Below are 12,842 nucleotides of genomic sequence, written 5' to 3'. Positions count from 1 at the left end.
CCGTGCACCCAGTTTTGGGTGGTTCGCAACTCCCTGAAGCCCATCCACTGACCTCAGGGCTAGACCACGCCCCAATGCTGGTATTCCCTCACCACCTGAAACACTGTATTTTGTCTGTTAGTCTCTTCCCACTATAATGTAAGCTCTGTGAGGGTAGGGTTTTGTCTCTTTTATCCCTTGCTATATCGTCAGCACCTGGAACAGTCCCTGGCATATAATAGGAACTTTAAAATTATGTATTAAAGAAATCTTCTGTGATAAAAGATTCTGATATTGTGACAACTAGTGGTTAGAAACTAATAGGAGAGACTTCCCTGGTGGCGCAGTGGTTAGGAGTCCACCTGCTAATGCAGAGGACACGGGTTCGAGCCCTGGTCCAGGAAGATCCCACATGCTGCAGAGCAACAAGGCCCGTGAGCCACAACTACTGAAGCCCGCGCACCTAGAGGCCATACTCCGTAGCAAAGAGAAGCCACCACAATGAGAGGTCCGTGCACCATGACGAAAAGTAGCCCCCACGCTCTGCAACTAGAGAAAGCCCATGGGCAGCAAAGAAGACCCAACACAGCCATAAATAAATAAATTTAAAAAAGAAACTAATAGGCTTCACTGTCCAGTCTTTATGCAATCTGACGGACAATGCCAAATTACATTTGCATGCATTAATGGGCTCCTGGCTGTCTCTCTGTATCAGCTCAAACAGTGATTCTTAGAGGCAATGACTCCTGCAGGTTGGGGTGGCTTAAATACACATCCTTCCTAGAATCCTTTCAAATGCATTCTCTCTCATTCTAAGAGCTCTGTCTTGTTGCTTGAATGATGACCCAGAAGAAATTCCTGTTCTACTTGCTCACTGTCTGCCCATTCTCACCAGCTGGCCCTGCTAACAGTCCCTTTCCAAGGACCCTCACAAAGTACTGCAGTTTCCCAGGCTTCTCACCTGAAACTGCCGGATCTGGAATGCTGCTCTTTGAGTGACACTGACTTCCACCTCTTCCTCCTTATCTGTGGCATCTAGGAAAGGAAAAGAACTCTATCTTCTTTGAAATGGGCTTGGGCTTTTTTTTTGCCTTTTCATACTAAAATTTTAGGAAGCCAAAAAAGTCTGGAGGCAGATTTAATTATATTCCTAACATTCTGCAATTTCTTAATACTATATTCCATTTTCCAGTCACTGTTTGTGAATAAATGTAATCCAGTAAGTGTCAATTCTGAATCCACTAGATGTCACTCCTTACCAACATTAGGACTTCTCAGGTGTCCTCTGGTAGGTTAACAACTAGAATCAAGAGGTTTGGTTAAGAAAGACAAACTCAGAGCCAATTTATCAAAATTGAAATGCCCACCCAGAGCCCTGAGAAACTGATGAATCTTGGGCTGGTAGAACTGTTGCACGACACTGAATATTTTCTGCAAACCCTCCAAGCACAGTAGCGAGATGCTCTTTCCTTTCTCTTTCTTTCCCGACTCTTCCACTGAAGTAGGAATTGAAGTGTATCTCCAAAGCAAGACCCTGGGGAAAAGTGATTTTATTTTCAAAGTCAGGTTCACTAAGGTACAATTTACATACAGTAAAATTCCCATCCTATAGATGTATAGTTCTATAAATTTTGACTAACTTACACAGTTGTGTACTCAGCCGCACAATCAAGATATTTCCATTACCCCAAAAGTTCCCATGTGCTCCTTTGTAATCAATTATTTCTCCTCGACTTTGCAAGCAACCACTGGTCTGTTTCCTGTCCCAGTGGCTTTACTATTTACAAACTATCATATAAAAATGGTATCATTCATTATGCAGCCTTTAGAATCTGGCTTTGCTAACAGCATATGCTTTTGAGATTCACCTATGTTGCTGCATGTATTGGTAATTTGTCCCATTTTATTGCTGAGTAGTACTCCAGGGTATGGATGTACCACAGCTTACCCATTCACCAATTTATCCATCCATCTATTGACAGACTTATGGGTTGTTTCCAGATTTTGCTGTTACAGATAAAGCTGCCATATACAAACCTTTGTATCAACATCTACTTTCGTTTCTTTTGGGTAAATACCTAAGAGTGGGGTGGGAATATCATATGGTAGGTGTGTGCTTAACTTCTTAAGAAACCGCCAAACTATTTTCCAAAGTGGCTGCACCATTTACATTTCTGTCAACAGTGTGTAAGAGTTCAAATTCTTCCACATCTGTGACAACACTCTAGTATGGTCAATCTAAACTTTTAGGCATTCTAATAGGTGTTTACTGATATCTCATTGTGATTTTAATTTGCATTTACCTAGTGTTTAATTATGTTGACCATCCTTTTGGGTTCTTATTTGCCATCTATACATCTTCTTTGGTAAAGTGTTCAAGTATTTTACCCATTTTGCAATTTGATTGTTTTCTTAACAAGTTTAAGAGTTCTTTATATACTCTGGTTACCAGTCCATCATCAGACATGTGTTTTGCAAATATTCTCTCATCTGTGGCTTGTCTTTTCATTTCCTTAAGAGTGTTTTTCAAAGAACAGAGTTAAATTTTTTAAAAATATCAACTGTGCTTCTGGTATTTCATCTAAGAAATTTTTACCTAAAACAAGGTTGCAAAGCCTTTTCTGTCTTCTAGATGTTTTACAATATTTGGTTTTACATTTATGTCTCTGATCCATTTCAAGTCAACTTTTTGTATATAACATGAGAAATGGATAAAAGATTCATTTTTTCACATATTCATGTCCAACTGTTCCAAAACTACTTGTTGAAAAGACTTTTCTTTCTCCATTGTCAAAAGTCAAGACCATACTTGTGTGGATCAATTCTGAACCATCTATTTCTGTTCCATTGATTCTAGCAATACCACACTACCTTAAACACAACTTTATAGTAAGACTTGAAATCACATAGTGGGAGTCCTCTAACTTTGTTGTTTTATTTCACATTTTAGTTACTTTAGGTCCTTTACTTTTCCATATAAGTTTTAGAATAATCTTGTCAATTCCTACAATAAAGCTTGATAGGATTTTGATTGGTATTGTGTTGAATCTATGGATTAATTTGGGAATAATTCACACCTTGACACACTGAATCATCCAATCCCTGGACACTGTATGTCTTTCCATTTACTTGGGACTTCTTTGATTTCTTTCATTAATGTTTTATAGTTTTCATCACATCAATCTTGCATGTTTTTGAGATTTATCACTAAGTAGTTTTCATTTTGTGACACTATAGTAAATGGTAGTTTTTAAAATTTCAATTTCCAGTTGTTCACCACTAGTATGTACATAAAAATACAGTTTTCGAAAAAACTGACCTTGAATCCTGCAACCTTATTAAACTTACTTAATAGATCTAGTGGCTTTAAAAATAATTCTTTGGAAATTTTTATGTAGACAATTATGTCTATAAAGACAGTGTTATTCTTTCTTTTTCAATCTTTTGTCTTTTATTTCTTTTTCCTGTCTTACTGCACTGACTAGGACCACCTCCAGTATGATTTTGAATAGTAGTGGTGAAAGCACAAGGGGGAAAGCACTGAGTCTTTCTTCATTAAGTATGCTGTTAACTATAGGGTTTTTGTGGATATCCTTTATTAGACTGAGAAAATTCTTTCATTCCTGGTTTGCCAAGAGATTTTTTTTTTTTTTAGATGTCGGGGGTAGGAGTTGATTAATTAATTAATTTATTTTTGCTGTGTTGGGCCTTCGTTTCTGTGCGAGGGCTTTCTCTAGTTGTGGCAAGCAGGGGCCACTCTTCATCACAGTGCGTGGGCCTCTCACTACCGCGGCCTCTCTTGTTGTGGAGCACAGGCTCCAGATGTGCAGGTTCAGTAGTTGTGGCTCACGGGCCTAGTTGCTCTGCGGCATGTGGGATCCTCCCAGACCAGGGCTCGAACCCGTGTCCCCTGCATTAGCAGGCAGATTCTCGACCACTGCGCCACCAGGGAAGCCCTTGTCAAGAGATTTTATCATGGTTTATGTTGAATTCTGATTGCCTGCATCTACTGGGATGAACATATGGTTTTTTCTTTAGTCTGTTGACATGGTGAATTACACTGATTGATTTACAAATTTTGAGCCAACTTTGCATCCTGGGAAAAATTCCACTTAAATGATAAGTTATTCTTCTTATAAACTGTTGGGATGAATTTGCTAATTTTTTTACATCTATATGCATGAGAGAATTTGGTCTGTACTTTTCTTATTAATGTCTTTGGCTGGATTTGGTATCAAGGTAATTAACACTGGTCTTATGAGTTGGGACATGTTCCCTCCTCCATTTTCTGGAAGAGTCTGCATAAATTGGTGTTATTTCCTAAAATGTTTGGTAGAATTCAACGGTGGAGACATGCAGGTCTGCGGTTTTTGTTGAGGGAAAATTTTGAATCACAAATGCAATTTCTTTAATAGAGATAGGATTACTCAGGTTACCTATTTTTTCTTGAGTGAGGTTTAAAGAAATTTGTGCATTTAAGTTATGAAGTTTATTGGCATAAAGTTAACATTCTGTTATGAATTTTTAATATGTGTAGAATCAGTAGTGATGTCTCCTCTTCCTCATATACCTGGTATTTGTAATTTGTGTCTTCTTTTCCTGGTCAGTCTGGCTAAAGTTTATTGAATTTATTGATCTCAACTAGATTTTGGTCTCATTTTCTCTATTGTTTTTGCTTTCTTTTAAAAAAAAAATTTATTTGGCTGCATTGGGTCTTAGTTACGGCACGTGGGATCTTTGTTGCAGCATGTGGAATCTTTCATTGCGGCACATGGGCTCTAGTTGTGGTGCGTGGGCTCAGTAGTTACAGCACAGGCTTAGTTGTCCTGAGGCATGTGGGATCTTAGTTCCCCAACCAGGGATCAAACCTGCATTCCCCTGCATTGGAAGGCAGATTCTTAACCACTGGACAACTAGGGAAGGCCCCTGTTTTTATTTTCAATGATTCTACTTTTGTCTTTATTATTTCCTTCCTTTTGCTCACTTTCATTTTAACCTGATCTTCTATTTTCTTAATGTAAAAGCCTACATTAGAGATTTCAGATTTCTTTCTAATATAAACACTGATTGTTCTAAATTTCTACCTAGACACTGCTTTAGCTGGACCATACAAAATTTGGCACGCTCAAATGTTCATCTTCATTAAGATATTTTAAAATTTCTGACTTTCTCTTTGACTATGGGTTATTTAGAAATGCATTTAATTTCCAAATATACGGGGATTATCCGCCTATTTTTGTTACTGCTTTCTTGTTTAATTCTGTTGTGGTCAGAGAACACGCTGATTTCTATTTTAAAAATTTGTTAAGTTTGTTTTATGGCCCAAAATATTGGTCCATCTTGATGAATGTACCATAAGCACATGAAAGGAACGTGTATTTTGAAACTTATTTAATGTTCTATAATGTCAATTAAATCAAGCTGGATGATAGTGTTGTTCAAGTCTTCCACATCCTCCCTGATTTTCTATCTATTTCTACTGATTACCAAGAGAGGTAGATTATTATTTGTATATTTCTCCTTCAGTTCTATCCATTTTTGCTTCAAGTATTTCGAAGCTCTGTTGTTAGGTACATATACATTTAAAATTGTTATATCTACTTGATAAATTATTTAGTCATTATGTAATATCCCTCTTTATTCCTGGTAACAGAATAACGTTTTACATGTGACTAACAATCCACACCAAAATATGACTAGGAAAAAGAACCCAATATAGTGACTGTACTTTCACCTTTAGGGCAATGCCCAACCTCAAACCCACCTTCATCCCCACCCCCAATTTCTTCTCTTGGAGACTCCACAGCAAGTGGAAACGGTTTCTAAGGGTGAGTGGGGCTTACCGAGTTATGTCACAGAGGTTCTGAAAGACCTTCTCTGGGTTTTTGCCATCAGGGCCACTCACATGCCCCATTTCCTTTAGTTGCTGTACCTTCTGCAGAGCCACACTCACTGCATAGCGCATAAACTCATTGCTGGACCTTAGAACAGACAGGCTCTCTTCATGACTTTGGGTACTGTCCCTAGAGAGAGAAAAAGAGAAAGATTCCTCTACAGCTATTGGGACCTGGAATTAGGTTTTCTAGAGACTGTTCAGGGTAATAGTACAGAGCAAGCTCTAAATGACAGACTCTAAGCAGCCCATGCCAGAGTCACTGCCATGGCTGTCCTACAAATATCATTCTCAGTGTTACCTCACTTTCTCCCCCTCCCCCACTCCTTTAACTCTGATGAAATTTAAATGTCTTAGTTTTCTTTAGTGGTTTTTTGTTGTTGTTATTCTTCTGTTTTTTTGGGGTTTTTTTGCGGTACGCGCGCCTCTCACTGTTGTGGCCTCTCCCGTTGCAGAGCACAGGCTCCAGACGCGCAGGCTCAGCGGCCATGGCTCATGGGCCCAGCCACTCCGTGGCATGTGGGATCCTCCCGGACTGGGGCATGAACCCGTGTCCCCTGCATCGGCAGACGGACTCTCAACCACTGCGCCACCAGGGGAGCCCCTTTGTTTTTTTTAATTCAGGTTTTTCTTTCTTCTTTTTTTATCTGTTAGCGTGTTTGAGCTACTTAGGTTGATTTTCTTAGAACACATTGTTGGAATTCATCCTATTTTTTCATTCACTAGTCCATTGTTTCTGATTTTTCCTTTAATAATTCAAAGTATCTCTTTAATGCCTAGGTAAGATTGTTCTGCCTTCATTTCAAGAAAATTACAAACCTCCTACCTTACTTCTTACTGTATATGTGCTAAGAACTGTGTGAATCCAAGCTAGGTAATATCAGTGAGCCTGGGTAGGTATTTTTATCTTTACCACACTGCTGTCTTTAAGCACTCTGTTAGAACCTTACCTGAAAAGAGCGGTGAGAAGATCAGACACAAATTTCATGGACAAAAAACTATCATTTGTTTTGTTGGCCATTTTAGTTTTGCCTTTACCAGCTTTTTCATTAAGGATGTCAGAGAGTTCCTTGTAACACATAAATAAGCTCAGAACGTCCTCAAACTTATTCTTACTGTGTAAAAAAGAAAAAGAGACCATCAAGGACAAGCATCAGAATATTGTGGTTTATTTTCACAAACAGTAATAAAGAAATCACAATGCTTCTTTAGATGTCATAGTTTAGACCCAACATTACAAATGAATGGATCTTCATTAACACAGCACTCCCAGGTCATACCAATCTGGGTTATTTCTTTTCTTCCCTTATTTATACCAGTCACTGCAGAGAATGAAAGTTCAATACTACCACCAATCAAAATTTCTCTGTTAAAATCAGGAGTTCTTATGTTCAGGGTCTGGGGAATTTTGAATACATTAAAGCCTGCTGGAGGGACAAAATTCACCAGCCTCTTTGGCATATGCTTTGGTGTTCCCTGGTAGAAAGAACATAGATTGGTCTTAGGCTACATGTCCATTAATAGATAGTGTATGGTCTGTGGTCTGTTCATTCCTAGCATATTGTGTTAAAAAAACACACACACACACACACACACACATAAAATGAACTACAAGTAGAGTCACAGCAATACCTTACCTGAAATTACTTACAGAGAAATTATATTCTATTAGAACCTCACAAACTCCCATAACAAGAAAAGCACAGATATTGTTTTTGATGCCAATACCAGTGCTCTGAGAAAAATCTGCTGATTTGTCCTAAAAAACAGAAGATAAAATTAATAAGCTACTAAAAACCTCCATTATTCAACACAGCTGAGACTTAGCAATTACCAGTTCAAAGTCCTCTAGTTCACTCTTAATCATTCTACTAGTAATAGACTCCAACATATCATCTAAGTCTTGGTAGAATCCCTCTTCTTCCTCCTCCTCTTCTTTCTGCTGTAGGGGCATCACTCTACTCTTATACCAGGCCAAACAGTGTTGAATACAACAAAGCAGACAATCCTGCAGAAGAAAATAATAGTTGAATATTCTTGTTAAAGGATAACCTATGAAGCTGTTGATAATCAACAAATAATCCTTATCTATAAGGCTAAAGTAAGTTATTCATTAGCATCACAAGTTAAGTCAATCTGGATTAACAAAACTGGAAAAAAAATAATTGAACTAACAGAGGCATTGTTTTCTGGCCTTTCCCAAAGGCACTGGCTTCATAAGTAGCTGACACCTAAGAATGCAACATCAGATGTGCTGCCTCTGATTTGGTACGAACACCATGGAGCCAGGCTGTGAAATTAAATCCTCTCTAGCTCCTTTGAGTCACAGAGGCTATTCTAAAGATAGGGGTTTATGTTGAGGGAATCTTTGGGAGACCAATCTTTAGCATCTCTGATCCAGGCTGAGGACATCTGTTATAAGTCACTTGGGATGAGACAGTTTCAGTTTTTATCTTTTCTTCTCTTTCTGAGGCTAGACAACTAGAATAGAAAACCAACCTGTCCTAGTTCCTCTGAAGGTTCGACAGAATGCCAATTCTAGCTCAGCCTAAATCATATACCCCAGACTAATGAAGCAGGTCCCCTGGGTTCATCTGCTTCTGGGTGACCTCCTTCTCTCCATTCTAAACTATATTTATTTAGTATATGTAATCAAAGAGCCATGAACGGGAGATAAAATGCTCCTTGGGAGAAACAATGGATGCCTTGATTTAGTAAAGTGCTGACATGCAGATATCTTACCAAGAAAACCAAGGTGAAGATGGGTCAGAAAAGATAAGCAGTTAAGAGTTAAGAGTAAAAATTCATTGGGAGTACCAGGAAGAGCGCTTCACAGGGGAAGGTATCTGTTTCTGAAGATCAACCATATCAACAGGGCTGATAGTTTTACTTAAGAGTAAAAATAATGGTTCTGGAAGGAGGGAAAAAAGTCTCACCAGTGGTTCCTGTAGAGAGATCTGATCTCCTTGGGTCAGAATACAAGCTTCTAATTTCAGAGGTGGCAGCATATCAGGTTCCGGCTCATAGAATTGTTTTAACTGTGTATGGTAAGGAAAAAGATACCATGGCTCATGAATGTTTTTCACTTTTTTAGCGGGTCAAGCTAATGGCACCTTTAATGCTTTCTAAGACATTATTTCCCTACTGTCCAAAGAACACTGCAGCAAAATTTGTGTTGCTTTGACTCAACCATATCCTTTGCCCTTGCTTTAGGTACTGTACCAACTGAGATCTTCTTTCCTATTTCCACTTCATAACCTCTCCTATAAAACATCATACTCTCTCACACCAATTGCTAAATTTGTATAGGCAATCAGCATTTTCAGTATAGCTTGAAGGTTAAGAATATAGGCTCTAGAGTCAGACTGGCTGAGTCTAAAATCCCAGTACCACCACTTATTAATTCAATAAAGGTATCCATGCCTTGGTTCCTCATCTGTGAAATGAGGATATTTATTAATATAAATGTATAAATTCGTATAAGGATTAAACATGCTAACATATGTAAGGAGCTTCAAATACTACTTGGCACATAACAGAGCTCAAAAAACTGTTAGTTAACTCAGCCATAAAAAAGAATGAAATAATGCCATTTACAGCAATGGACCCAGAGATCATACTAAGTCAGACTGAGAAAGACAAATACTATATGATATCACTTACATATGGAATCTAAAATACGAGACAAATGAATTTACTTACAAAACAAATAGACTCACAGACACAGAAAACACAGAAAGACACAGAAAACAAACTTATGGCTACCAAAGGGAAAAGAGGCAGTATAAATTATGACTTTGGGATTAGCAAATACCAACTACTGTATATAAGATACATAAACAACAAGATCCTACAGTATAGCACAGGGAACTATACTGAACATCCTGTACTAAATCATAATGGAAAAGAATATGAAAAAGAATATATATATAACTGAATCACTTTGCTGTACACCAGAAACTAATACAACATTGTAAATCAACTATACTTCCATTAAAAAAAAGGTTATCATTTTTTTTTAACTTTTGGAGTCTGTAGAATTTTACAGGTCCACATACTAACCTAAGTTGGGAAGCACTGGTCTATGCCTTCAGTCATCATTTGCGATGTTAAATGTGCAAATGTAGATGGACTGATCATTACAGTTTGATAGATACAGTATACCAGGATACAAATTTTATATAGGATCAGGTCCAAGGCCCACTGAAAAGCTTTCGATGAATAGTATAGGACCTCCCAATAATTTCTCCATATCTGAGACCGTACTTTCAAATGGAGCTTCGTTAGCAGAATTATCACAAAGCAATGGCATAAAAAGGACGGAGAGGGAGAGGGAGAGAAAGAGCAGTTCCATTTATAGCAAAATGGTGGACTAGGGTTTAGAGAAATCCTCATGGTAAAGAACAGTAAATAATACTGCATTAAAAATTTTATATAGACATATTTATTAAATAGATAGCTAAGAGGAAAGGAAAAGGAAAGTAAAAAGGAATCATGAAATTAAAGACAAAGCCTAGGGTCCTCATGCGGTGGAGGTTGGATCAGAAACCTTCACATAAAGCTCGAATTCTCAGGAGATATTCTTAGTGGATAAACCTAAAAAATAAATCCAGCATATGGAGGAGGATGGTAGAGGGATATGTATCTGCTTAACTGACCCCTGACTTTAGGTGAAGGGGGAAAAATGTCTCTCCTGGGACTTTCTAACCACAAGCCAGTCTCCAAACGTAGATGGGGTAGCATTCACACTACCTGTGTAGTCCGAAAAATCAAAAGCCAAAAATCTAGCTGAAAGTTTAAAGAAAGATAACATATAACTTTGAAAAAAGTTAAGGGAAAAAAAGGAAATAGAGACAATTTCAAATTTTACATAAACTAGACAAAGAGGGAACATCCCTAAATCATTTTATTAATAAGCTCATACTAAACCAAGGAAGTTCAGTATAAGAAATGAAAATTACAGGCCATTCCCTCTTATAAACATATATGTAAAAGTCTTAAATGAATACCAAACCCAGTAGTGTATAAAAAAGGTAATATATCATCATCAATTTGAGTTCATCCCAGGAATGCAATTTTTTTTTTTTTTTTTTGGCCGTGCCACACGGCAGGCAGGATCTTAGCTCCCTGATGACCAGGGATGGAATCCACGCCCCCTGCAGTTGGAAGTGCGGAGTCTTAACCACTGGACTGCCAGGGAAGTCCCCCCACCATGTTGCTTTAAAAGATTAAATAATATAATTCATCACAGTAATAGGTTAAAGGAGTAAAATCATAACGGTCATCTCAATAGATACAAAAATGTATTTGATAAAATTCAACATACATTCAAGAGTAAAACAACAGATCTGAAATGGCAGAGGAGAAAGTAAACTTGAAGACAGATTATGAGAAAATATCAAATCTGAAGAAAACAGTGTAAAAATATTGAGGAAAAATGGGACAAGTCTCAGAGATGTGTGGAATAATATCAGGCATTCCAACATACATACCAATGAAGTCGCAGAAGGAAAGGAGAGAAAAAGGGAATAGAAAAAAATATTTGATGAAATAATCAGTGGACATTTCTCAAATTTGGTGACAAGCATCAACTTAGAGATCCAAAAAGCTTAATCAACTCCAAATAGGAGAATAACATGCTTGGACTCTTGAGCTACACGATCTGAGTTCAAATCCCAGCTCTGCCACTAATTAACTGTGTGACCTTGGGCAAATTAAATTACTTAACCTCTCAGACCCTTAAAATATAAATCTGTAAAATGGAGATAACAGTTTTTATTTCACAGGGTTTTGTGAGGACTAAATGAGATCATCCACCATATAATGCTTCATAAACTGCTTGGCCTTCTATAAGTGCTAAACGTTAGGTACTGTTGTTATCACTATTAGTACATAACAGTATCTTGAACTCTCTCAATATATAAAAAGATTCATGTAATGAAATATTATTTAGCCATAAAAAGGAATGAAGCACTGATACATGCTACAACATGGATGACCCCTGAAAACATCAGGTTAAGTGAAAGAAGTCAGTCACAAAAGACCATACACTGTATGATTCCATTTACATGAAATGTCCAGAATGGGCAAATCTACAGAGACAGAAAGAAGATAAGTGATTGCTTAGGGGTAGGAGGTTGGGGGAAGGATGGGAGAATTAGAGGGTGGTAGCTAAATGGCGCAGGGTTTTTTTTCCTGAGGTGATAAAATGTTCTCAAATTGATTATGGTGATGGTTGCACAACTCTGCAAATATATGAGTTATATTTTTTTAAATGGGTGAATTGCATGGTATGTGAATTATATCACCACAAAACTGCTATTAAACTGTTATTAAAAAAACATTCAAATAAATTCTTAATGAATAAACGTTGAGTAAAAGGTCTTATTTACAGCAGATATTCTCCAGTTGAATTCTTCTCATCTTGATAATCCTCTGAAATATTTCATAATTTAAAGCTTTTTTTAAAACTGAGAAATACAGAAAATAACCTAATAGACATTCATTAATATGTCACTCAGATTTAACAAATGTCAATATTGTGCTATATTTTCTCCAAATCTCTCTTTGTCTTCTTTCAGAAATAAACATAACAAATAAAGCTGCTGATGGCCTCTGTACAAATGGTTCTTCAGAACGTCCTTCTAACTTAGGATGCAGACTGTTAACTGAGAGGGATAACTGTCAGATAATGGCAATAAGTGGTGATTAAAATAAAATAACATGAAATAGCATCACATACCTCAGGCATGGTCACAATGCACCACTGCACTAGTTGGGAACTATTTCATATTTTGAAAATTATGAAGAATGTCAATCGCCTCTTAATTGCCTTAGTATCTGTTCCTTTATATCCATAAAAATACATTTTACCTGTGAGAGCAGAGTTTGCATGATTGAATTAGCCAGCTGAGAATTTCTTCGAAGGACATCATAGAACCCCTAAAAGGAATCAAACAGAGGACAAATA

At 37.4% G+C, this 12,842-nt stretch overlaps 1 protein-coding gene across 7 annotated transcripts in view; it reads right to left on the bottom strand.

Annotated features, from left to right (window-relative positions):
- Window positions 1-12,842, bottom strand: part of FANCI (FA complementation group I) — a 76,800-nt gene that overhangs the window by 13,484 nt on the left and 50,474 nt on the right. For all 7 annotated transcript variants that reach the window (XM_067696471.1, XM_067696493.1, XM_067696503.1 and 4 more), the window contains 8 exons: window positions 12,746-12,814; window positions 8,809-8,910; window positions 7,707-7,880; window positions 7,510-7,631; window positions 6,823-6,987; window positions 5,823-6,002; window positions 1,347-1,513; window positions 941-1,014 (listed from right to left, as the gene is read on the bottom strand). In XM_067696471.1, the coding sequence (XP_067552572.1) occupies window positions 941-1,014; window positions 1,347-1,513; window positions 5,823-6,002; window positions 6,823-6,987; window positions 7,510-7,631; window positions 7,707-7,880; window positions 8,809-8,910; window positions 12,746-12,814 (1,053 nt within the window). The remainder of the gene's footprint in view (window positions 1-940; window positions 1,015-1,346; window positions 1,514-5,822; window positions 6,003-6,822; window positions 6,988-7,509; window positions 7,632-7,706; window positions 7,881-8,808; window positions 8,911-12,745; window positions 12,815-12,842) is intronic.

The sequence above is a fragment of the Pseudorca crassidens genome, chromosome 1 (genome assembly GCF_039906515.1).
Source record: "Pseudorca crassidens isolate mPseCra1 chromosome 1, mPseCra1.hap1, whole genome shotgun sequence".
Lineage (NCBI taxonomy): Eukaryota > Metazoa > Chordata > Mammalia > Artiodactyla > Delphinidae > Pseudorca > Pseudorca crassidens.
This window is presented reverse-complemented; position numbering and strand designations above follow the sequence as displayed.